The 23,363-nt window shown below is 40.0% G+C and overlaps 1 protein-coding gene across 1 annotated transcript in view; it reads right to left on the bottom strand.

Annotated features, from left to right (window-relative positions):
- Positions 1 to 23,363, bottom strand: part of LOC144797845 (solute carrier family 12 member 2-like) — a 157,528-nt gene that overhangs the window by 97,041 nt on the left and 37,124 nt on the right. The window contains 7 exon segments of the mRNA XM_078668653.1: positions 750 to 901; positions 8,305 to 8,389; positions 10,330 to 10,457; positions 12,348 to 12,459; positions 15,697 to 15,807; positions 18,746 to 18,885; positions 21,408 to 21,503. Of these exon segments, the coding sequence (XP_078524779.1) occupies positions 750 to 901; positions 8,305 to 8,389; positions 10,330 to 10,457; positions 12,348 to 12,459; positions 15,697 to 15,807; positions 18,746 to 18,885; positions 21,408 to 21,503 (824 nt within the window).

Raw genomic sequence — 23,363 nt, 5'->3', positions numbered from 1 at the left:
TATATAGAATTATATGGAGTTATAGAATTTATGAGTTAGACATTTGTTGGAGCTGAAGAAACACTGATTGGAATTTGAAAACCAATATCAGCTTGACCAAGATGTCTAATTGGAAGTCTTCACAGTAGGATCGGGAAGGACTAATTCAGCACCAATGCCAAGTTTTTGTTTAAAGGCTCGAGTCACTACTACTAGAATCAATGCTTATCGATCCAAGGCAATTCCCTCTACATAAAAAGTACTGATAAAATCAGTCAGCATGGACACAAAGTGGTCTCTAGAATTAATTGAGAAAACATGTATTTAGTGATCAGTGTACCTGTTCTTCAGCATATTTACGTATAACGCAAATTAAACTGAGTCATGAATATAAAACGATAAAGACAACATTTCATAGCAATGTGAGTGGGCTACAAGTAGATTTGGTGCATTCAATCCTAAAACAGTATTCCATTAGTTCCATCCCTTCGAGGTGGGATCAAATGCAAAGCTAATCATAGCAGTCCAGTAACATTTTGAAATTGCTACCATCTGCAGTTTGTATGATAAAAATAGGATGCAAATTATCACAGTTAGTACTTGATTTTAAAACCTTGAAAACACAAAATATTTCTTGATTATCTGTTCACCCACTCATTCAAGACAAAAGATGTTAGATGCAATCCAGTTCAAAAGTGTTTTTTGAAATATTAACATCATGCATTCCTTTCTTTAATGACTCATTCCCAAAGGAATTAGATCATTCTCACCTGAAAATTGTTTACCAATCCATATTCACAAGGGCTTTCATGGCAGGAAGTGAAGTTGTACCCTAGAAAGCAGGCAGCCGACTGGCAGTTGGCGGTGCCAAGATACAGGGTGTCTGTCAGGTTTCCTGTTGCATCCCGCACGATACACGAGGCTGATTAGGCAATACAAATAGTCAGATACGCGATAATCTAAAATAAAAGTAGAAGATGGGTGTTCTGAGAATATATGTACCTGGTGAACAGAAGAACACAGTAGAATTTAGTGTTTTCTCCATCCCTCGATCTCTCCCCAACAATTCTTTTGAGGGAAACAGGCACCCAATGACCCGTGTGGAAGCCTCAGACATCTAATTCTATAGTCCTACTACAAGCGACTTTCCATAAAGTACACAACAAGCCTGCAGGCATCTATGAGTCTTATAGATTTCCTGTAGTGGTCAAAGTTGTAACATTTACACAGCATAAATTCTGTTTAGCGCTTAAATAAAACACAAATGTGCATTAGCAAATATCAAATTCCTTATGAGAGTATTTCCTCCCACTGGTTTTATGTCAAAATGCTACCTATAGAAATATTGACCTGCACATCACTGCCATTGTTTTGTCTATGTAAGCGTACATGGAGAATTATAGATTTTAAGTTCTAACTCTACATCTATGTACTTTGAATATATAGTGCAAGTCAGTATTCTGGAGTTGAAATGTGTGTACAATTCTTTTTTTAAAACACCAAGGGGTCTGGGGGTGTGGCTTGCGCGCCGGCAAGATGGCGGCGTGATTCCGGAGCTCCGATCCGGACCTCCACACTTTGGGACTTTCGGGAGCTTCCACTAGACTTTGGGGCGCGCAGTGACTGTTATGTGGACCGGAGCATGAGGTGAGTTTACTGTCCTCATTGGTTCCCGGTTCTGCTACGTTTGAACATAAGCGCCCGTAGGTCCCGCTCTCTGCGACCTTTGCCGCCATGTTATGCGTCGGCCGCGATTCCTGTCAGCGGCCGACCTGCACTTTGCCGATATGCAGACTGGGCTTGTCGAGGATATGTGCTCGCTCACTCTAGAATGGTGAGCCTCTTTAATGCCCTTTGCAGTACTCCTGGCTATTTTTCTGTGAAAACTGAGCTACATTTTTGATTCCTGGATCTTTATCTGCCATTTTGTGAACTGGCCAGGCGCCTCATTGCAAGAGCATCTATACCTCCTGCATTCCTTTTTTAAGGTTCCGGCTCAGCATCTCTAATACAGCTCAAGCTATCAATGAATGCTTACTCGGCTGTGCCTAAAAGTAAATATAAGCAAAACAGCGCAGCAATGTGTCTTGAAGCCAAAGGAATGCCTGCGTGGTTCCCGCTTAAAAACTGCTGATATGTAGACGTCTCCACAGCAGTATTATTGATCACAGCCAGGAACACGCGGCAGAAAATAAATGAATCTCAGTGCTTAAACAACAAGCATTACTCTTGCAGACAACAAGGGAGCTCATTTCGTGATCTTTGGAAGCTTGAAAATTTGAGTCAGCCCCATGGTGATCCCCACAGTGTCAATGTGTACCATTTGTCTCCTGTGTGACTAGTTCTGACCTGTCTCACCATGATGATGAACATTCTCTCTGACTAGCTTATCCATGCAATAAGGGGGCAGTATTCTCTCCTCAGCAGTCATCACCACTCCTTTTGTGAGTTTTCATGGGGAAGCTTCATACTTTGAAACTCTCCACTGCTCCTAAAGCGCCTGCTGGTTCTGATACCGACTCCTCTCCGCTGGATGTGGAAGAAAACATGTCGTCAATATCTGAATCACCTCATGGAGCTATTCCTAAGGCTCACGATAGAAGCAAAACTCCTTCAACATTAGTCTCCTCTAAACGCCAGAAGAAAGATCCTCCATCTCCTGGGAACACTTCTTCTCCCTCCTCCATTGATCTCATTTTGGAGGAATTACGTGCTTTCAAACCATTTATGGAAGCTACCACCAAAAACATGCAAGCTATGCAAGATAAGTGGTCGTCTCTGGACTCACGTGTTCTAATCCTGGAACAAACAACCGAATCTTTACAATCCACTTGTTCCTCTATTCCTTCAATGGAGGCGGAGATACTTCTACTCAAAAGGCAGACTGAGGATTTGGAAAACAGGAATCGTAGGAACAATCTACGCTTGTACGGCCTTCCGGAACTTACAGAGGGGTCTAACCCTACCACTTTCTTTCAATCCTTTCTTGCCAAAATACCGGGTGCTCCAGCCTTATCATCCGTCAATATACAAAGAGCTCATCGCCTTGGCCCTAAGGTAGCTACCAAACCCAGAGGAGTTATCATGTTATTCCTGCAGTATACTGATCTTCTACAGGTTCTTGCAGCTGCTAAGCTCAAAAAGCAAATCTTATGGGAAGGTCATCGTCTTTATCTATCTCAAGATGTCTCCAAAGCCACTGCGGATCGGCGGAAGAAGTTCCTGGACATGCGTCCACAAATGCGAGCCCTCAATGCTCGATATGGTCTTCTACATCCATGCCTCTTCAAGGTTACTTACAAGGACAGAACCACCACCTACGAAGATCCTGCAGCCCTCCAGGCGTTTCTCTGACAGCATGGCCCTGATGTTATGGACGTCTCCAAACCTGTCTGAGGGGTCTTGATCATTATTGGTCTTTGTTACAAAGTGGACCTGATGAATCTTCAATGATGTTGTTGTTGCTCTTTCTTTGTCGTCTCTCCATTGTGGTCCATGTTTCTTTGGTGTCAGTTTCTTCCTCAACCTCTCTTCTGTTCGCATACTTTTGTTTCAGATGTCCTCAAATCCCAGGTACTCATCCCTTTCTTTCTCCTATTGTTACAGGTGTTTCCTCTCCTCCTTTTACCCTGACGTACCCAATTGTTTCTGTATGCTGCCCTTCGGATTCTTGGTATTAGAGGTTCGGTGTTCGCTCTGGATGTCGTCGCCGTCATCTCCCGTCTCCACCACCCCCGTTCTCGTTTTGCGTTTTTCATTTTCGTAAGTATGTCTTTCAGTCGTTCGTTTTGGACATGTACTGTCTTCTTGATTGTTTCTATCCCTATCTTTTTTCTCCCTCTCCTGTTCTTGGACCTCCTTTCCCTTCTCTCTCTCTTTCCTGTTCCTTCTGGTCTCTTTTTTCTTCTCCTTTTCTTCTTCTAGTATTTTCATCATCTCTTCCTTTCACCACTTTACCAGTTTTTTCTCAATTTTTGCATTTAATGAGCATGTTATTGTTACTTGCTTTTGTGTACTGTTTCATTCCGAGTCACAACATGGAACATTAAGAGATTAAATAATCCCATTAAAAGGCAAAGGGTATTATCACACCTTGCTAGACTTCATACTGATGTCGCCTTCCTTCAGGAATCTCATCTTTCTGAGGAGGAGGCCTTAAAGCTTAAACGTTGTTGGGTGGGTCATGTTTTCTGCTCCCCCACTGTTGATAAGAAGAATGGTGTTTGATTTTGTTACATAAAAAGTTAAATATTACCTCGGTTTCTCATGAATGTGATGTTACTGGCCGTTGGGTCATTGTTAACTTGCTGATTGATAATATCCCCCTTACTCTTTTTCATGTATACGCCCCTACTGGAATTGACAGATCCTTTTGGCCCTCTATCTCTGACAAGCTAGTTTCCCTTTCTGGGGATTATATTGTGTTCGGTGGGGACTGTAATCAAATCATGGACCCCTTTCTCGACCGCCATTCTAAAGCCAGATTTGTACCCTCCAAGATGCACTCACAATTTGTCAAAACTTCCAAGAATAATGCTCTGGTAGATATCTGAAGATTATGCAACCCTGACCTTCGAGAATATAGTTTTTTCTCCCCCCCTCACCAATCCCAATCTCGCATTGATCATATTTTCCTTAGCAAATCCCTCTCCCAGCATGCCATTCGTTCCGAAATTGTTTCCATTTTACTCTCTGACCATGCCCCTGTCTTTGTAGATTTAGATCTCCTTCCGTTCTCTCCTCCCTCGGACAGATGGAGGTTCAATAACACTCTGCTCCAAGATCCCACTTTTTGCTCTGAATTTTCTACTTTTGCCACTGAATTTTTCCTTCTTAATCACACTCCTGATTCCTCTTTTGTCATGGTTTGGGACTCATTCAAAGCAGCATCTCGAGGTTTTATTATCAATTTTGTAGCAAGACGGAAAAAACTTAGGGAAGCCAAGTCAGCTCAAATCTTGGCTGAGATTAAGCGTCTAGAACACGACTATTATTCCTCTAATTCAGATACCTCTCTTAAAAACCTTATTGAAGCGAAAATCTCCTTCAACAAATTTACAACTGAAGCAGCCTCTAATCTTTTATTAAAATGCAATTCCCGATACTACGGTGGCAAAAATAAAATGGGGAAACTCCTTGCCAACTATTTAAAGATAAGACGAGAGCGTACGAAAATTGAATCTATACGGACCTCCTCAGGTGAATCCTTTTTTAAAGACAAAGGAATGCTCTCTGAATTTGTCAAATTCTATGATACTCTGTACACCCCTGAACGGATTCCCACACCTTCGGATCTTATTTCCTACTTTCATTCCCTTCCCTCTCCTCAAACGTCCCATGTTAATTTAGAATCTTTGGATCTTGATATATCACTTTCTGAGATCTCTCTTGCGGTATCTAAACTAAGGCATGGGAAAGCTCCTGGTCCCGACGGCTTCACCATTGAATTTTATAATCATTTTATAGTCATTTTGCCCCTATCCTTCTTCCTAAACTTCTACTTCTATTCCAATCTTTTATTGCAGCAGAGTCTTCGAGCGGTTCCTTTCAACAGGCTTTAATCTGCTTAATTCCCAAAGAGGATAAAGATCACTCTCTTTGCAAGAATTATCGCCCGATCTCTCTGGTCAACACGGACTATAAGATACTAGCTAAAATCCTGGTTCTCCGAATGGACCCCCTCTTACCAGATCTAATTGGTCCTGAGCAATCCGGGTTTGTTAAGGGCCGTCTTTCCTCAGACAACTCGTGAGTCTTTCTTAATATTATCAGCAGAGCTTCGCAGTTAGATCTCCCCTTCGCAGCTATCTCCTTAGATGCGGAAAACGCTTTTGACAGGATTGGATGGGATTTTATGTTTCAAGCTCTTCGTTGGTTTGGCATTTCTTCTAAATGTATTTCTCTTATCTCTTTACTCTACTCTAACCCCCAAGCTTCCATTTTTGTTAATGGGATGACTTCAGAATATTTCTCCCTACACATAGGTGTACGTCAAGGCTGTCCACTTTCCCCTCTTTTATTTGTTTTGGCTTTAGAACCCTTTCTTACTAAGATCCGTCAGGATGATAAAATATCTGAACTTCAGTACTCTTTTCAGTTACCCCCCAGTGCCTGTTCACAATATAACTTGCTTTTACCTGTTCTCAACTCTTATCTCCACTCATTGCCGATATCCAATGATATACCTCTCAATTGTAAAGCCACTTCCTCCTTATTAGAATCTACCCCCTCCGCTTCTTCTCTTTATAATTCCTTCCGTCACACAGTTGATCGAGCGAAATCTAAACTTGAGATTGCTTGGGAGTCTGATCTTTCTCAAGACTGGTCCGTTCTTCTTTGGGATAAGATCTGGACCAGACTCCATAAAGCCTCTAGAGCTGCTAATACTACCCAAACGTTATACTTTATTTTTTCACAGAGTTTTGCTTACCCCACTTTCCCTGTCCTGTTTTTCATCGGAGACTCCCCCTACCTGTTGGTCTTGCCCCTTTTCCCCAGCAGACTTAAAACACATGCTTTTTGATTGTCCACATATATCCAAGTTCTGGACTTCAGTATAGACCCAAATCCAAAAGATTTTCCATTTTCAGATCCCCTTCTCCCCAGCTCTTGTTTTTCTGGGTTCCATTTCACCTGACCTTCCTCAATCTCCTAGCCATTACCAACTCCTTGGCCTCTTAATAGCTGTTGCTTTACACTCTATTACGTCTCATTGGAAACAGGCTGCAAACGTGTCTTATCATTCTTGGTGTAATGCAGTTTGTTTCCATCCCCGGCTAGACACCAATTTTGTATCTCCTGTTTCCCTGGCCATTAAACGGGACCTTATATGACTTCCTTTGGTAACATATCTTTCCTCCACTGCTCCAGCGTGCTCCTCCATGGATCCTGATGTTGTTGAGGTCCGCAAGCCACCATGAATTTTGTTTACCGTTGCTTACATTTTATTCCCATTATTATCATATAGTGCATTTGTATTTCTTATATACTTTTTGCTCATGTCATTTCATGCTCATTTTACTTGCTTTTTATGAGATTTTATTGTAGTAGCTACTATGATTTTTCCCCTTTATGAGATTTTATTGTAATAGCAATGTGATTTTCCTTAAGTTGTAATTATTGTCATATCCTTCTTTTTTTCCCTCCCCCCTCCCCTTTCCTTTTATCTTCAATAAAGGGGTCTATTACAATGGCACCATAGCGGTCAACAGGACCGACCGCAAGAGGTGCGGCGGTCCCGCTGTGACTATCAGGATGCGACTGCCACCATGGCGGTCGCATCCTGTATATTTAACATTGTGGCGGGCGGGGCTGTATTCAGCACCCGCCACAATGTTAAACTGGCATGTTGTGCATTTGCATGCACAACGTGACAGGCACCACGCGGTGCCTGCCACATTGTGCATGCAAATGCAGGGGGGCACCATAGGTACCCCCTATGTGCCCCCCAACATGCTGGGGGCCCGCAACAGGCCCCCAGCTGCGATCACCGCATGCCTGCTACCTGCCTGCATTATACCCCATCAGGCCCCTTTTCCGCCCGGTCACCTGTGTGACCAGCGGAAAACCGGCGGACGGTCTTTCCGTCCGATGGGGTCCCCCCCGCCATCCTCATATGGCGAGGGAAATGGGTGGCGGGTGGGGAATAATGTCAGGCGGATCTCCACTGCCATACAGGTGGTGCGGATCCGCCCGACATTATAATAGACCCCTAAATGTTTGTTACCACACACACCCAGGAAAGGGACTTAATCATGCCCTTCACTAGAGCAAACAGTTCTCTTCCAGAACTGGAATCTTTCTATGTATAAACACAAACATAAAAAACTTGTGGGTGTCTCACTTGCTTCTGAAAAAGGCTCCACCTATAAAACTCCTCAATTCTGTCCTAGCTCTGAACTGGAACCAGCAACTCTGTCATATCACCCAACTTTCAGAATGGAAAACAGCTGCTACATCTGAAAACCCCCACTGATACAGATGCTGCCAATCTATGTGAGGTATTTCAGCTCATGGTGCAGCTTTATTAATTTGAGAAAGACACTGGTGCGCAAACATCTTTTGTGAATTTGGCCCATGCTAGTCATCGCGTGCTGCCAAAACATGTGTTAAAGTGTTGCCTTGCCAGTTTCTTAATTGCGTGCGATATCCCTAATTGTGGATGTGTTATAATACATGCATGGGTGTTGGTGTGTGTGTTTGTGCTTTTGAATGAGTGGAACCAAGAAGATTCTTCATAGCGTCTCACTGTTTCATAAATATCACACATAAATACATACTCTGGCTAACATACACATATATACATGCATGAATTGTTATAAATACCTGCAACAACAGCCACAGCCAGATAGGTGATAGTGGATATTACAATGGCCAGCATTGTACCTTTAGGAATAGAACTTTGCGGATCCTACAAACAAATGAATAATAATGAGTTAAACAACCCCCAGCAGATATGTTGACAGTGACTGCTTGGATAACATATAATAGACATTTCAGAAGTATTTACAGACACAATGCTGTCTAAACACTTAAACCTACTCTCCCTCTCTGCACATTTACCGCTCAGTATTGACTCACGCCTTGTACAGGTAGAACCTCATCTTAATCTTGGAACACTACACCCTGTAGACATCCAGTATTTCATTTAATGCTTTTATTACAATAATTCCTGTTTGGGAAAAAACAACTGATTTTCATGCTGACTGCACCAAAATAAGCATGTGATATAAAAAATACATAATTGATAACATGCATTAAGGCTCAACCAAGCCAGCGAGAGGGTCTGTTGACAATCACCACTCACTCTGCTGTCAGCCTCCTTGTATATTATGTCGCTAGTTCCCCTCGATGGCAGTGATGAACCATAATACAGAGTTACCCATTATGTAAATGATACATTCATTTATCTATTTTATTATGCAATCTTTTTTTTTACTAAGCATCAAAATGAGACATGCTGCACACTGTTTTTTTTTTATAGCTTGAACAGGTTATACACAATATCATAACGCCTGTTAATACCTTCTTCCTATAAAAAGGAAAGGTGGTGAAGGTTAAGCGTAGTTAGATCAAGTACTGCTTAATTGATTAAAAGCATAGGTCACATTCAGCAGTCCAGAGCAGGAGTGGAAATTGCAAATACCTTCACCACCCGCAATCTCAATGTCTGCATCATAGAAAAATGCAGCACCCCCATCGGCACATACATCGTCAATTTCCTGGTCCCTCAACACAAGGACATTAAGCAATCCAAGCCAAACTGAACCAAAGGAGGCATTCAAGCCATCCTCAGATCCCCATGGCCTTGAAGCCTCTGACGAAAACTATCATTCAGGTAATTCCAGCTCCTCTCTGCCGCTATCTACTTTGAGCAGTCCTGACCATATAATCATAACTGATCTTCAGACCAGATGGAAAGCAGATTCACCTTCACGCCTGGGATGTCTGACCCCATTACTTGAGCCCCAACATCTAATCCAACCACGTCTTGCTAAATGGGTTCAGGCTTCCACGTGATGTTCCATTAAGACCATGAAGAAAGTCTTATTCAATCGTCTGTAGACACCAGAGATCAAAGAGCTTGAAAGCTGGTTACTCACATCATGAGCAACCCTATGGACTTCATCTCTCGTCCATGTCCATCCTTACCTGCTGCGCTGCACAACACTTGAACCATGCAGCCTGTTCATCAACTGCTACAGTAGGGAGCAACTCAACGAGGATAGTTCAAAACAACCAAGCAATTGTTTCCCTCCATAAAGAACATCCCTAACGACACAGCAACTGAGACTCTCACTAACAGACCTAACACTAATATTCACAGTCAGTCCTCTGTCTTACAACCACTCCTTCCAGATAATCCTCTCAACCACCTCTCTTTGGATGTCAAGTTCTTGGCATCATTTGAAAAACTCTTGGACATCAAGGAAAGTATTAGAAAACTAGGGAAAAATGGAGGACCGTCCAGCAGAAATCTCAATGTGGAGCCAAGACTGTCTACTACACTACCGGCAAAAGTTAAGACTTGACAGGCACAGAGCGCTCTTCAATTCCATTCAGCACTTTCTCTGCTCCACCCAGAACTACTTTCTAGATTACTCCAAGGAAAGGCCACCACCATCAACTAATTTTTCAAGAAGAAAATTGACAATATCCATCAGCAAGCTGACATCCTATAAACACCAGACAACACTACCTATTACCCTGAATCGCATTCATTTGATCTCAATTATACGATCAATCCATTGACAATCTCCATAGTCTCCTTCTGCCAAACACAACTTCAGAAAACACTGAACTAGTTGCACTTTGTAAACATGTGGGCATCCTCCTTACAAGGCACCATACCTCTAAGTCTCCTGAAATATTTGCTCCGGCCAAAATTCCAGTAGCTGCTGGGAAGAAGATGGAAAAAACAGAAAAGAACGTTTCCCCGTCTCTGAAATCTGGTCCAAAGTTCTCCACAAAGATTTCAGCTGAAAATAAACAAATGAGATGTACGTGAACAGCCTCCAATTCTAAAATTCCTTTTTAAGCAATCTTAATGTAGATTCCCCATCACAGCATCCATTACACAATATAAAAACAGAAACAAATGTGTTCACTATCTATAAATGGACTGATGGGCCGACCTCGTCATTAAATATTTTACTGCCGGACAGTTTTCTGTGAAAGCATTATGCAGATTAGGAGACTAACATTAATGCTTCTACAATTGGTTAAGTAATTGTCTTCCTTCACGGAGGTAATTAGCTGAGAAGGAATGTGTCAATGTAATATGTGTCTTGTTATTGAAAGTAGTATGTTTTAGTCCTGGGCGGTAAATTTGCAGAATTTAGGTAATTTTGTGTTTCGCGGAGAACGCGGAATTGCCAAAAATTCTGCGAATTGCCGCTTTGTGGAATTTTCTGCTTGTTCGCGCTTTGAAAATGTGTGTTTGTGAGATATTTCTCCCCGAGCACGCAAACAGCGTTCGCGAACAGGAAAATAGCATCGAGAACGGGCGAAACAAGCAATTCCATGTGTTCGCTGAACTTCTGCGTGCTCGCAGAGATTTTGTACCATTTTGCGGAGCTTTGCGTAGCGCGACTAGCAAATTCCGCCCACCCCTACTATGTTTCATCCAAAAAGTTTGTTAACGGTCTTGTAATGTGAAATCGATTTTATGATGTGACCTCCCTTCAAAGAACCCTTATGTGGACAGACGATTCTCATACAGAGGTATACTTGCACCCCATTATTCTTGTAAAATAAATTTCAAACTCGCATTAATGGAAAGCCCATCACATTTCTAGAGGAAATGCTAAATCTGGAGGAGAATCCATTAGCTGTCCATACTATCCTTATGATATTGGAAATTCCATAAACCATGTCTCCAGTCCCACAGAGTTCACTGCTCAGAAGGCAGTGAACTCTTAAGTCAGACTAAAGGCAGGGTGGTGGAATGCCCTTCACTACCCAGAGACGTATTAAGGCATGGGCAAAGTGAGCTCTGACCCGGGGCTCCAGCCTTTTAGGACCCCCCGGACAGAGTCAACTCTGCTCTTGTCTTTTTCGAACAGGTCCCCGAAAATACATTTGGGCCAAGGCCCCCAAAATCCTTAAGCTGTTCCTACCGGTATCTTAAAAGCCTTTACTCCATCTGCCAAGCTCTAAATCGGGTCATAAGTAATTGTTGCTTTGGACCGGTAAATATATTATAAGAACAGCTAACCCAACTACTAAGAGGTGCTGGAACATTGTAAAATCATGGATCATCATAAAGACATTTATTTATAAAGGTTTATATCGCGCAAACAAGATCACAAAGGATATCAGAGCGTTTTACAATATGATGTGAGGAATAACATAAATGCAATATCAACATCCGAGCAAATGTGCGTATCCCTCTTAGGGTAAGAATTTGTTCATAAGAATCATTTAGCTTCCAATTTGGAAGCCTTCGGTGAAGAGATTCTACGTACTTCCGGTGGAAGAGAGTTTCAAATCTTTGGTGCAGCGCCGGAGAATGCTCGGTGACAAGTTCTTTTTTGGTTAAGGAGGAGTGGTTTCAGGAGGAAGGTAGTGGCACTTCTTGAGGCTCTAAAACCACAGGACAGTTCAAGTTTTTGTGCAAGGAACCTGGGAATATTGAAGTGAAGGGCTTTGTGAGCCAGAACGACAATTATTAACTGAATTCGAGCTTCGTAGGGTAGCCAATTGAGAGATTTTAGATTTTACATCTTAAAGTTGCATATCAGTGTTTCATACTTTTGATGCTTAACAGATCTTTGTATTATACACATGTACAAAATCATATCAGTGCTGTAGACAAGCTAAACTCCACAGAGCCAACTCTGGTCGAATAAAATAATGAAGGCACATACCTTTGTAACTAAAGAACCCTTTGGATTTCTTCTCTTCATCCGCAGGAATGAAAGTCCCAATGAGAAAATTTCCAATTGCTATCAGCAGAATTCCCAAAAGAACAAGCTGAGCCTGAAACACCACATAAGAAAAAATTTAGAGATTGAAATTAATATGCCTATGTTGTTCATGTAGAATAAAAATCACAGTTACATTTTAACATTATTGTATAATTTGTTAGGAATTCTATGTGGAGATTGTGTGTGACAGGAATTCATGGGCGGAGTCTCTGTATAAACTTTCTGCATTTGCGAGTTAGCGTCCTTGGAATGGGGAATGACTGTGCAGACCTGGAATTACCAGGTGTAATTCCAAGGGGTTTAATACAGACATTTTCCATCTCGTCTGAGTAGTTTGTACATGTCTGCAAGGGCTCCAGTGTGGGGAAGGCAGGTGAGTGAGAAGTAAAGGGAAGGAAGACCAGTATGTTACCTGGCAGGAGGGAGCATGACATGATCCCCTGTGCCTAGGCCGAGGGAGAAGGAGTGATGGTGAATGGATCCAGCCTGCAGGGCAGCATTTCCAAATGCTATTTCAAAGCTGGTGAAATCAAGTCAATGTTCCTGCACCTAGAAATCAAGCTGGGGGGACAGCTGGTACTCTGCTAATGGTTCAGAAAGGAGTTCTACACAGAAATTCTACTCTGCACAACTTGGTATTAGACCCACAGTGAGTCAGTCGAAAACCAGTCACAGTATCTCCTTAAAGTGGAAGCTCTGACAAAGCATTTTGGACAATAAATATACCATAAAAAATCCCAAAACAAACAGTCATTTTATTTTCCACTTTAACTTCAGTCTCTTTCTCCTATTTGTCTATTCTGTGGCACATTTCAAGTAGAACAGACATGTTATTACTTTATGTTGATACATTGGCATGACTGGTCCACATGAAGTAACAAAGTATCATGGGCCTCTTTTCCACTTGCGTCAGAGAACAGCACAATGAGAACAAATAAGCCTGCCAAGGGCCCAGACCATTAGACATGCCTCAGTGTCTGTAAAGTTAGAATCGATTGGGAAGTTTTTGTTCCCCAAAAAAGTGGAATATTCCTCATAGTGCAAGCTTTGGATCCTACCACAGGCTCAATATGCGAATAGGTTGGCACAGTATTAACCCCTTTGAAACCCACCAAGAGGCATTAGACCACCTTCAGAGCCCATATGAGTTATAACCACCTTCATACCCCAGAAGAGGTATTACCCACCTTTAGACCCTTGAAGATATATTGACTGTTTTCAGAACCCTGAAGAGGCATTAACCACCTTCAGGCCCCAGAAGCAATATATGACATTACAACGCATGCAATTACGATGCATGATTTTACAATCCAGTCTTTACATCGTAACTACCATTACATCGCTCGATTTTACAACGCATGCCATTACAACGCATTTTTAAAAACTACCATTACAACACATTCCGTTACAACGCATAACATTACACCGCATACCATTACAACGCATAATACTTTTAGGGCAACAGTAGGGTAAGTGTTGGAAAGTGTAGGGGTAAAAATTACTATTCCCATGTACCCTAAACCCCTTACCCACCCTAATACTAAAACAATCTCCATTACTTACCTTATAATACTGTGTAATGGCATGCATTGTAGTGACATGTGTTGAAATGGCATGCAATGTAAAGGCAGTTGCGTTGTAGCAGTTGCTTTGTAAAGGTAGGTTGTTGTAATGACTGCGTTGTAATGGATGTTTCCCCCAGAAGAAGATATTAACCCCCTTGAGACCTCTGAAGAGGTATTAGCCACCTTCAGACCCCTGAGGAAGCATTAGCCACCTCCAGACCCCTGAGGGGGATCTCTGCTTATGAGCTCAATTGCAGTGTGAGGGTGCACACTCAGCTGTGGGGTCCTCAGTGCTCTGAATCCTGCACCCTTCACACATCCACTAATAATAATCTCAGGTCTTTGATATATTTTTATTTTTTGTCCTACAGAAATTCATGCCATTTACATCTGGCTCATTCGGAGTCCAGCGAAAATCTTAATCGATGCTCAAATGGTGGTCTGTGTTCAAATGAGGACATATACTTGGACGGGAAGCATCACATATCAACTTTTTTCTGGTTGCACATTTTTCAAGGAAAATTCATGGTGACACTTATGAAAGGAAACCTGTTCAGAAGGAGGAAAGCAATAGTAAATGTAGCCTTATTCCTAAGAAAAAGTTGGTATAGGGTAAGTATAGAGCCTTCGGTAGTCACCACACCCCTGGGTACCAGTAATCACTCACTATGCTATGACCCTACCACCTATCAAACAATTCAAAATGTGGTTTAACAAAATGGTAGTAAAAGTGCTTTATGAGGAATGTGGCTACATAGTACAGCTTGAAAACTGCAGATATCCATGAATGGGTTCAGATTTCTTGTAGAAATAAAAGTTGGAAAACGTCATCCTTTTCATGGGCCTAAAACTAAGAGTTGATAACTGTGTGTAAAATGTTGTTCAACATCAGAAGATCTGCTGCATTTACTGTGCTCCTGCAAAAAACTGCTTAAAAACGAAAACAACTGTTGATGCGACACTTTAATCAGCGGGGGATTCGCACCAGAATGCAAGCTTTACTGGCATGCTTTGTACCGAATGATCAACAACTGAATTGCAGCCTAATGAAGTATCTGAGACTGTGCGATAGTAAATTGCCTTAAATGGAGACATAAGGAAATTATGCAGGGAAAAAATTTTCTGAGGCGCATTGGAAAAATTCCCGTCAAAGGACAAGAACTTTTACATCTGAAGTATGCCGTGGTCGAACAGTACCGTACCTGAGGGCATGTCATATGGAGTCGGTAGTTTTTAATAGATAGGGGTCAGAAGGTCAGAAGAGCTTGTCAAATAGTTGGCAAAAAGTTTTTGGGATGCACTGGAATGCTTCAGGCAGGAATTGGACAGATATTAGACACTTCGTTGGTAAAGCTGCTTAATTTTAGAAATTTTTAGAAGCTTTTAAACATAATAAATATGAAGGAATATGTTGTAAATGTATATAATTGGTTTTTTTTTTTACCATGTTGGCATTTTGCAACGGTTTTAATGAACTATGCAAAAACATTTATACCATATAATTAAAAAAAAACTGTGTGTAAAATGACAAAGAAATAAGTAGAAATTGTAAGAAATGTGAAATAAATAATTTAATTCAGTAAAAAGACTGAACAGGTTGTTCAGTTTATATATTTCTTGAATTTATTTATTTATTTATATTGCTTCGCTCCACATATTATACTGTATATGCGTTTGTGCCAAAGTAATGCGGGTAAGGTTCTCGTGGCAAGGAATCGCCTTACCTTTGCTTCCCACTCCATCCCGGCCACGGAGATTCCCAAAAGCAGCACCACCGTGATGCTTCCTATGATCCGGATATCGTTTATTCGGTCCACGAAGCCAGCTCCGTTTTCCTGTTGAAAAGAATAACATTGGTACAATCACTCTGTAGCGAAAATGCTGATATTGAACATCACAACAGTCAGGAGAGCTCTGATCACCTTCATTATACACATTTAAAACAGTGGTGTCCAACGTAGGACCAAGAGGGCCTGAGCCATGTCAGAATATGTATGGAAAACAAATAAGGTGAATTCAAATGGATCTTATTTGAATAGTCTGTGGTTATCCTGAAACCCTGGCAAGGATCCTGCCTCCTAGACCTGTGGAAAACAGCCCTGACTGAAAACATCTTTGATTATCAGGATTTCCATAGAGTGATACATTACCAAGTGTCATGCTCACTATTGGAGGAAGACTGCTTAGCTGATAAATATTCATTAGAAATAGAGACTAGAGATGCTCGTCTTCCCATCATGCACTGCACACTGCAGTGTATTGCATTAAAACATTTATTTTGCTCCTGATTACAAATGAAAACTTGAGCAAAGCTTATGGTAACCTATATTTTCATAAGCTACTGGATATAAATAGAGTTACCAGTGGCTTTGAGTAAAATGAACCCCTGCCCTTCAGAATTAGATGAAGGGCCCTGAGTCCAATATATCTTATAAATATTCATTAGCCTCTGGCAGAATGTGAGATTTGGGGGCTCCTAGGAGGGTTGGGGTGGCCAGCTGCGCCGCAGGAGCTGAGGGGCATGCGTTACCCGCCGCCCCCCAAAGTATCACATGAGCGTATTAACCAAGGTCAGGGAACTGGAAAAAGCCAAACCTACAACCATGTCAAGTGCAGGTCTCAGAAAATTATTTTGACAAAAAATTTACTAGTGAAGTGTTTATTTTTGTGACCCGGAAGGAAAACAGTTTATGTAAATAAAGATACACCTTGAAAATTTCTAGGTGCCACAGTACAGTTTCAATGTTAATACAGATAACATCGTAGGAGGTAACACTGAGTTATTAAAAACTGATAGATTTAGCATGCCTGTGTTAGAAATGATCAGAAAACTCACATAAATATATAATTAATTATATTAATTCATGCATAAGTAACTTGAAATATGACAATTGATTCAGACTCTGTAAAGTGGAAGAAAAGCATTGTATAATCCCCAGTACCATAAAACACTGTCCCGCAGTAGTCAAAAACCACTTTATTCGATTTAGTTAAAAATCATAAAAGCATGCTACAATCAAAAAAGGGACATTTACAGAATCATAAAATTTCATACTGTACAATATCAATATATATACCGAGTTTAAAACAAGCATGAGAATAATTTACAGGGTAAAAATGCCATATATAAAAACAATTTGTCCTCCAACACCGACCCCAATGTTACAATTTCATTCTCCTCCTCCTAATCCTAACAGCAGCAACAAGATAATTGGCCACACTAAACATGACCAAGGGTGATTCTAACATTTGTAGATACAAAAGCGCTGGTTTTGCCTGCAGGAAAGCTTTACATTTCAATATGGGGACCAAATACTTCTGTCTAGGGATATTATAAAAAGGACAGAACAACATTAGGTGCATATTATCGTGTATGGAAAAATTATCACATTTGCACACAGGTGCATCCTCAGGCTTATACCAACCCTGACTATCACAGAGAACCATGTAAATTTGGTTGAATCGGAATTTAACCAGAAGCCACCTGTGAAAAGGAATATTTACAACAGCAAGGTATGGTTGAATTGCTAAACAGGTAATCGTCAGGAAATGGGCTCTGACTGAGGGTTTGATTAGTTGTTTTTCCTCCCGATCCAGGCCCTTCAATTTAGAAAAGTTAAGCTTGACCCATTCTAGGTCTGCCTTTTTTAAGCCCAAAGGAGAGGAAAAGATCTCAGGACGACTAAGATCTATTGAGCACTTATGAATATATGACAGCCAGTCAATGTCTTTAAATTTATCGAGTTTTAAACAATCCATCAGAATTTTATGATTTAGATCCAAGTTGTTATTCGTCCAAACCCTAATCCATAAGAGAATAGGTGCCATGGAAAGGATATCAGTAATGTACCCTAATACAAGCTCCTGATGAACCGAAAAAGTGGCTGTCGACTGAGGGAGCCCTATTATAGACCGAAGGAACTTGTTTTCCTCCCTTTGGGTAGTTTCACTTTTCGCGTAACCCCACAGACCTGCTCCATACCTTGCTATTGCTAATGTTTTAGCCTTATACAAGGCTAATAATGCACCGGTTGGTTTCCCGCCAAGTCTCCTTGAGAAGCTTAAGATCGCATTAGCCGAGCTCCTCACCGCCTTAGTTTTAGCTGTTATTTGAGGAAGCCAGCTCCCCTTGGTATCAAAAATTATTCCAAGGTATGTAAAAACTTTGACACTAGTGATTGCTTCGCCGTTACAAAAAAAGGCTTTGGTGTTATTTTTTACAGCCCCAAATGCCATAGCATGCGATTTAGAATTATTCACCACTAGGTCAAGCGAGGACATAAATTCACTGAAAGTGTTTAATAGTCTTTGCAGACCCAAATGTGTCCGGGCTATTAGTGCAGCATCATCCGCGTACAGGAGAACAGGAATGCGAGTATCTCCTGCACGCGGTATGTCCATGGAGGCAGTTAAAAGATGCTGCTCCAAAGAGTTTATGTCCCGCAGTACTATTCATTAGAACTAACCTAAAAGATCCATGAGCAGCCATTAATGGCCAAGGAATTTTGGCTTCTTAGTCCCTCAAGCTTTTTGCCTTCTCACCTTTCCTTAAAGGCATGTTTCTGTATGTACTCCCTGGATTAAGATTCTGGGGCTTAGGAACATGGTGCGGAACTAAGCTTTTGAAGAGCTACTATCAGTTAAATAAAACAATATAAGAACAACAAATGATAGAAGTTTTTAAAAAACTAAGGATTGTGCAAGAAAAGGATTTTCTTTGTACCTCATGGAATTATTTCACCTGGTAGTAAATTCACAAGAATGGATACTTACGGCCAAAAGATCACTGACAGTTTCCGAGAACCCAACAACATACATAGCTACTGCAACAGCATTAGCAAAGGCAAAGATGAGTCCAATGGAGCCACCAAACTCAGGGCCCAGACTTCTTGAGATCAGATAGTATGCACCACCTGAGGAATAAAAAACAATGGTTACAATCGGCAAACACGTTGACGAACATTGTGCCTCTTTTTTGCCAACAACACCTGGTGGAATATATGCAAGCATTGGCAAAGCCAATAGGTTGGGCTTTTTTTAAACATGCAATCGCAAAACAAATAGGTCTACCTGTCTATTATGGGAAGTGTTTGACAATAGTTGGGTGACTTTGTGTGTGTTTCTCCGAGCTGTCCTAGAAATAGAATACCATAATAATGCAACATCTTGGGTTACAACAATATGGAATATATAAAGCTAAAGCTGTTTGTAGTGAGACCTAAAAAGTACAAAAAAAGTTTAATGAAACAATGCTTAAATCATTGACTTGACTCAGAGCTTTTTGGTTGAACATCCTATAACATTTTTCCTCATTACAAAAAAGTATTATATTTCATGGTAGATACTAAAAACATTGTCCTAAGACATCCATAGCAAAGGGGGGCATAATTCCAAAGAATGAAAGGTATTTAGAATGCTGTGCACAACAATATAACAGACTATTGTGTGAAAAGGGGTTAAAAATTTAAAAATATAAAATAAATGATTGAAAGCAGACAAAGAGCAATATTCTCCTTTGCGATGAATACGTTGTTCATCAGCTATGCAGACAAAGAATTAGCCAAAAAAGATAATATTCAAAATTTACCGAAAGACTGAATATCTAAAATGTGGGTGAGTCTCACAATCATGTCTGACTAACAAACTCCACTTTTATTGGATGTAAAGTTGTCTCATGTGGCTGTCCTGAAACTCTTGCATGACTCTGGCCTCTGTGGACCAAGGTGTGACACCAATCATAAGTGATGATTCAAGTGTAAATGAACAAACACTGGCACAACCCATGAGTTCATTTGCAGTACCAAAGTAATAAAACACTATTTCAAGCATTGCAGTGTCCGGTATGCTTAGACTGTAACAGAGCACTACTCTGTTTCAACCGGTCATAATGTGATCATCTCGGTTAATTGATTGACTGTCTGTGGGGCTTTTATTACCTTTAATTTGTGCTCTGAGAATGATTTCATTATTCAGGGTTTAAAGTCACATCATTTTATTCCATTTATTTCTTCCAGACATACATACAAATGTGAGAATGCACCTTAGATTGTCTGCCAAGAAGATTAGAATTTGTGTTTCTATATGCGATTTTTGTCAAAATTTTTATCTTTGCCATGGTTTGAGCTAGAAGTGATTTGACACACAAATGTGATATTCAAATTGTGCATGTAAAACTAACTAAGTGGCCGATTCACAACGTTTTTATGGGTATGGGAAGCAGTATTACTACTTTTGCACTCTTCAACGTACTCCACACTAACATGCTCCAAAATCTAAAAATATTTATTAATAAGATTGCAAAGATGAAGCAGTCCTTCCTGTTTGTACTAAATGTAGATTTTATTTCCTTTTAATTCCATTTCACCTGTTTGGGGACCACTTCACAAAGGCATGGAAAAGTATGTAAAAGAATACCACAGCTGTACTATACATACTCAAAAAAGCTTTTGTGAATAGGTCCCCATTTTTCCCTGTAGTAGTAAGATAGAAAGCATGGGATAAATCAGCATAAAAGACAAATATTTTGTTCATACTAAAAAGTAAATTATTTTTGAACACCATTGACGGATGTGTCATTTCCAAATAGACTCGTATATATTAATACTTTCTTCTACTTTTCATTTGGTCGTGATCAACATACCTTAAGCCACTTGTTCAATTAATTGATTAAACCAAAATGGCTTTTTACTAGCATCCTAAATTAGCTATATCATCCTTTCTTTGATATATTTGAAGGAGAATGGTGAAACTGTTTTGAGCCCCGAACACCGTGAACATAGTTTGTAAGACAGAGGATCGGGTGGCATCAATCTTCTCAATATAGAAAAGTAGCAATAATTAGACTGATCCGCAATAAGAACTGTCCTATATGACATTAAAAGTTCATGTATCAGATTATTTACATAATTCTATGACTTAGATGCACTATTTTTGTTAGTTAGGTATTTGATATAGTGTCACCCTAAATCCAGAAAACAATGAAGTGCATTGAAAATAACATTTTATTTTAGTAGGAGCATCTATAATGTATTCCTGAACATAATCCACTTGATTGTTTGTGGGAGATTAAGACTGTAATACAGAAGCCTCTATGTGGTTGGGGTGTGTGGTCATGGAGGTTGTAACATGTAATTGGATCAATAAACTACATAGTTGTTTTTTTACAAATGTTTTCTAATTGCACAATTAGACATGTTTACATGATATATATATTCAAGGCTATTCTCTGTCCTATTTTTTATGGCAAAAAATCATGACGACTTTATATTTAGGTTCACATATAGCATTGTTGATTCAATCATTGTATGTAGTAGGTTACCCAAGATTTAACCTATTCCGTTATAAAATGGCAATCACAACCCATTATTATATGACATTTTTGATGAGTTAGTGTTCAGTGACCTGTAACAACATGTAAATGAAAGAGTTGCCTTACCTCCTCGTACAAAGCCATTGGTGGCGATGGCAGAAGTTGATAACCCTGTGATGAAAGTGACCACCGTTGCCATGAGGATGATTAGGAAAGTTAGACCTGAAGAATGAAATGATGAGCGGACATCTTAGTTTCTTTCTAAAGTCTTATTGTCCAATCATTCAATTGCCTAGCAAATTAATTTTCAAAAGTAACTTTTATTTGATTATAGTTCAGTATTGTGATTTAATAGGACTATTCTTACATGTTTACTACTCTTATGGATCTCTTTTATCATATTGGTATTCATTTCTTTTCCTTGTTCTTTTCTTGGCTTTTCTACTTTTCTTCAGTTTACTCATTCTTCTCTTTTTGTGTTATCTATGTTTCTTTTTAATATGTTCACTTAATAAGTTAACCTGCATTTTCAACAGTTCATAATCAATACTTATATTTGTGTGTGGATTGGGTTTGAGCATTGTTGATCTTGTTTTACAACAATTTTATGTAGTTTACTGAAGTATTGCTTGTCAGGATACTCTATATGAGAAATGGAAGTTGTATTTTTTTTAACTCGTTTCATTCTCTCTATATCAGAATGTTCCCACTTTTATAATACAGCAAATATGGTTTAGAATATATTTCTTAATTAATTGTGGGTGCTTTAACTCTCTTCTGAATTGTATTTTAAAAATTAATAAAAAACAAAGACAATTGGAAATACTTTTTATTTTAATATATATATAGATTTTTTATATTATCTATGATTGCTTTTTGGAGCAGAATCAATTATTTGGAATCCATCAGCAAGCAAGGTTGCAGGTGTGGACACTTCTGTTGACAAATAGTCAAAGGGTTACGTGGTAGGAAATTTTGATTTATTGGTGAGCTGTGTGTCCTTTCAAGGTCATGTCCATAGAGAAGACCTGAAGTTTAGTGTCACAAATCAACTTATCTCACAATTCTGAGAGAGGCGCTAACAAAATTATTGTTCGCCAACTGGTGCTCAGTAAGTGGGGCCAAGTTTTGTTGATCTGATTTTGACCGCAAAATCACTACGACATGACAATGGGAAAGATTTCAAAGGCACTGAGATCCAGGGTGTGGGTACTTGATATCACTTAAAGCACACAATAATTCAATATGTGTGTGACAAATGTATGAGTAAACACAGCCATGTGGTCCTAGTGTACCTTATAAATGTTCTATCCAGCAGTATCATGCTCAAACTCAAATAAAAAATGGCCTGTATTTTTAAAAGGAGATTACCTGAGCTAAGTGCTTTGTTCAGGGTGAGGCTACAGAAACTTGCCTGTTTTCAAAAGAGCACTGCTTATTTTTTTTTAAAAGCTACTTCTCTCTAACTTTAACAGGACATGTGGAAAGTCACTGACACAGCATGTTTGGGAAATAGAAATCATTAGTTAACAGTATTTCTTATTTTGGCTGCTGCAAAATTGCTTTTATAAGTCTACCATTGTCTGCCTTTCAGAAACCAATATGACCTGCTGGCCTTAATCATTTTCCTTAGCTGAGACCCTTATGACTCAATAGTTACTTGCTTTCTTTCATACATTCTCAAGAGAGGTGCTCTACTCTCACTCTTCGAAGCTGCTCCTGAACAATGGCTTTCCTACCTCTGACTTATTTGACCTTTCTGTTTTGATTCATCTGTTAAAGGAAGTTTCTGTCAGTGGCCTGCATTGAAGTGTAAAGATCTAATAGACCAAAGGAAACTAAACCCCCAGGTGGACAAAGCAAATGTGTTGAGAGAGTGTTTATTTTTATTTTATTCATAGAAGGTCTGGAGGATCAAGTTATGTTCTGTCATTTTGCGCAAATGAAGAAAAACACATTTTGGGCTTACATTTGCCATACGTGATCCTGTGAAACAAAGACTAGATCATAGTGTTGAGGAGAAATATAGAAGAATCTAATATAATGTTCATGTGATCACTGTAGGGCTAATCTCCTACCACC

Source organism: Lissotriton helveticus, chromosome 12 (genome assembly GCF_964261635.1).
Source record: "Lissotriton helveticus chromosome 12, aLisHel1.1, whole genome shotgun sequence".
Lineage (NCBI taxonomy): Eukaryota > Metazoa > Chordata > Amphibia > Caudata > Salamandridae > Lissotriton > Lissotriton helveticus.
Note: the sequence above shows the minus strand (reverse complement) of the source record. Positions and strands in the feature narration are given on the sequence as shown.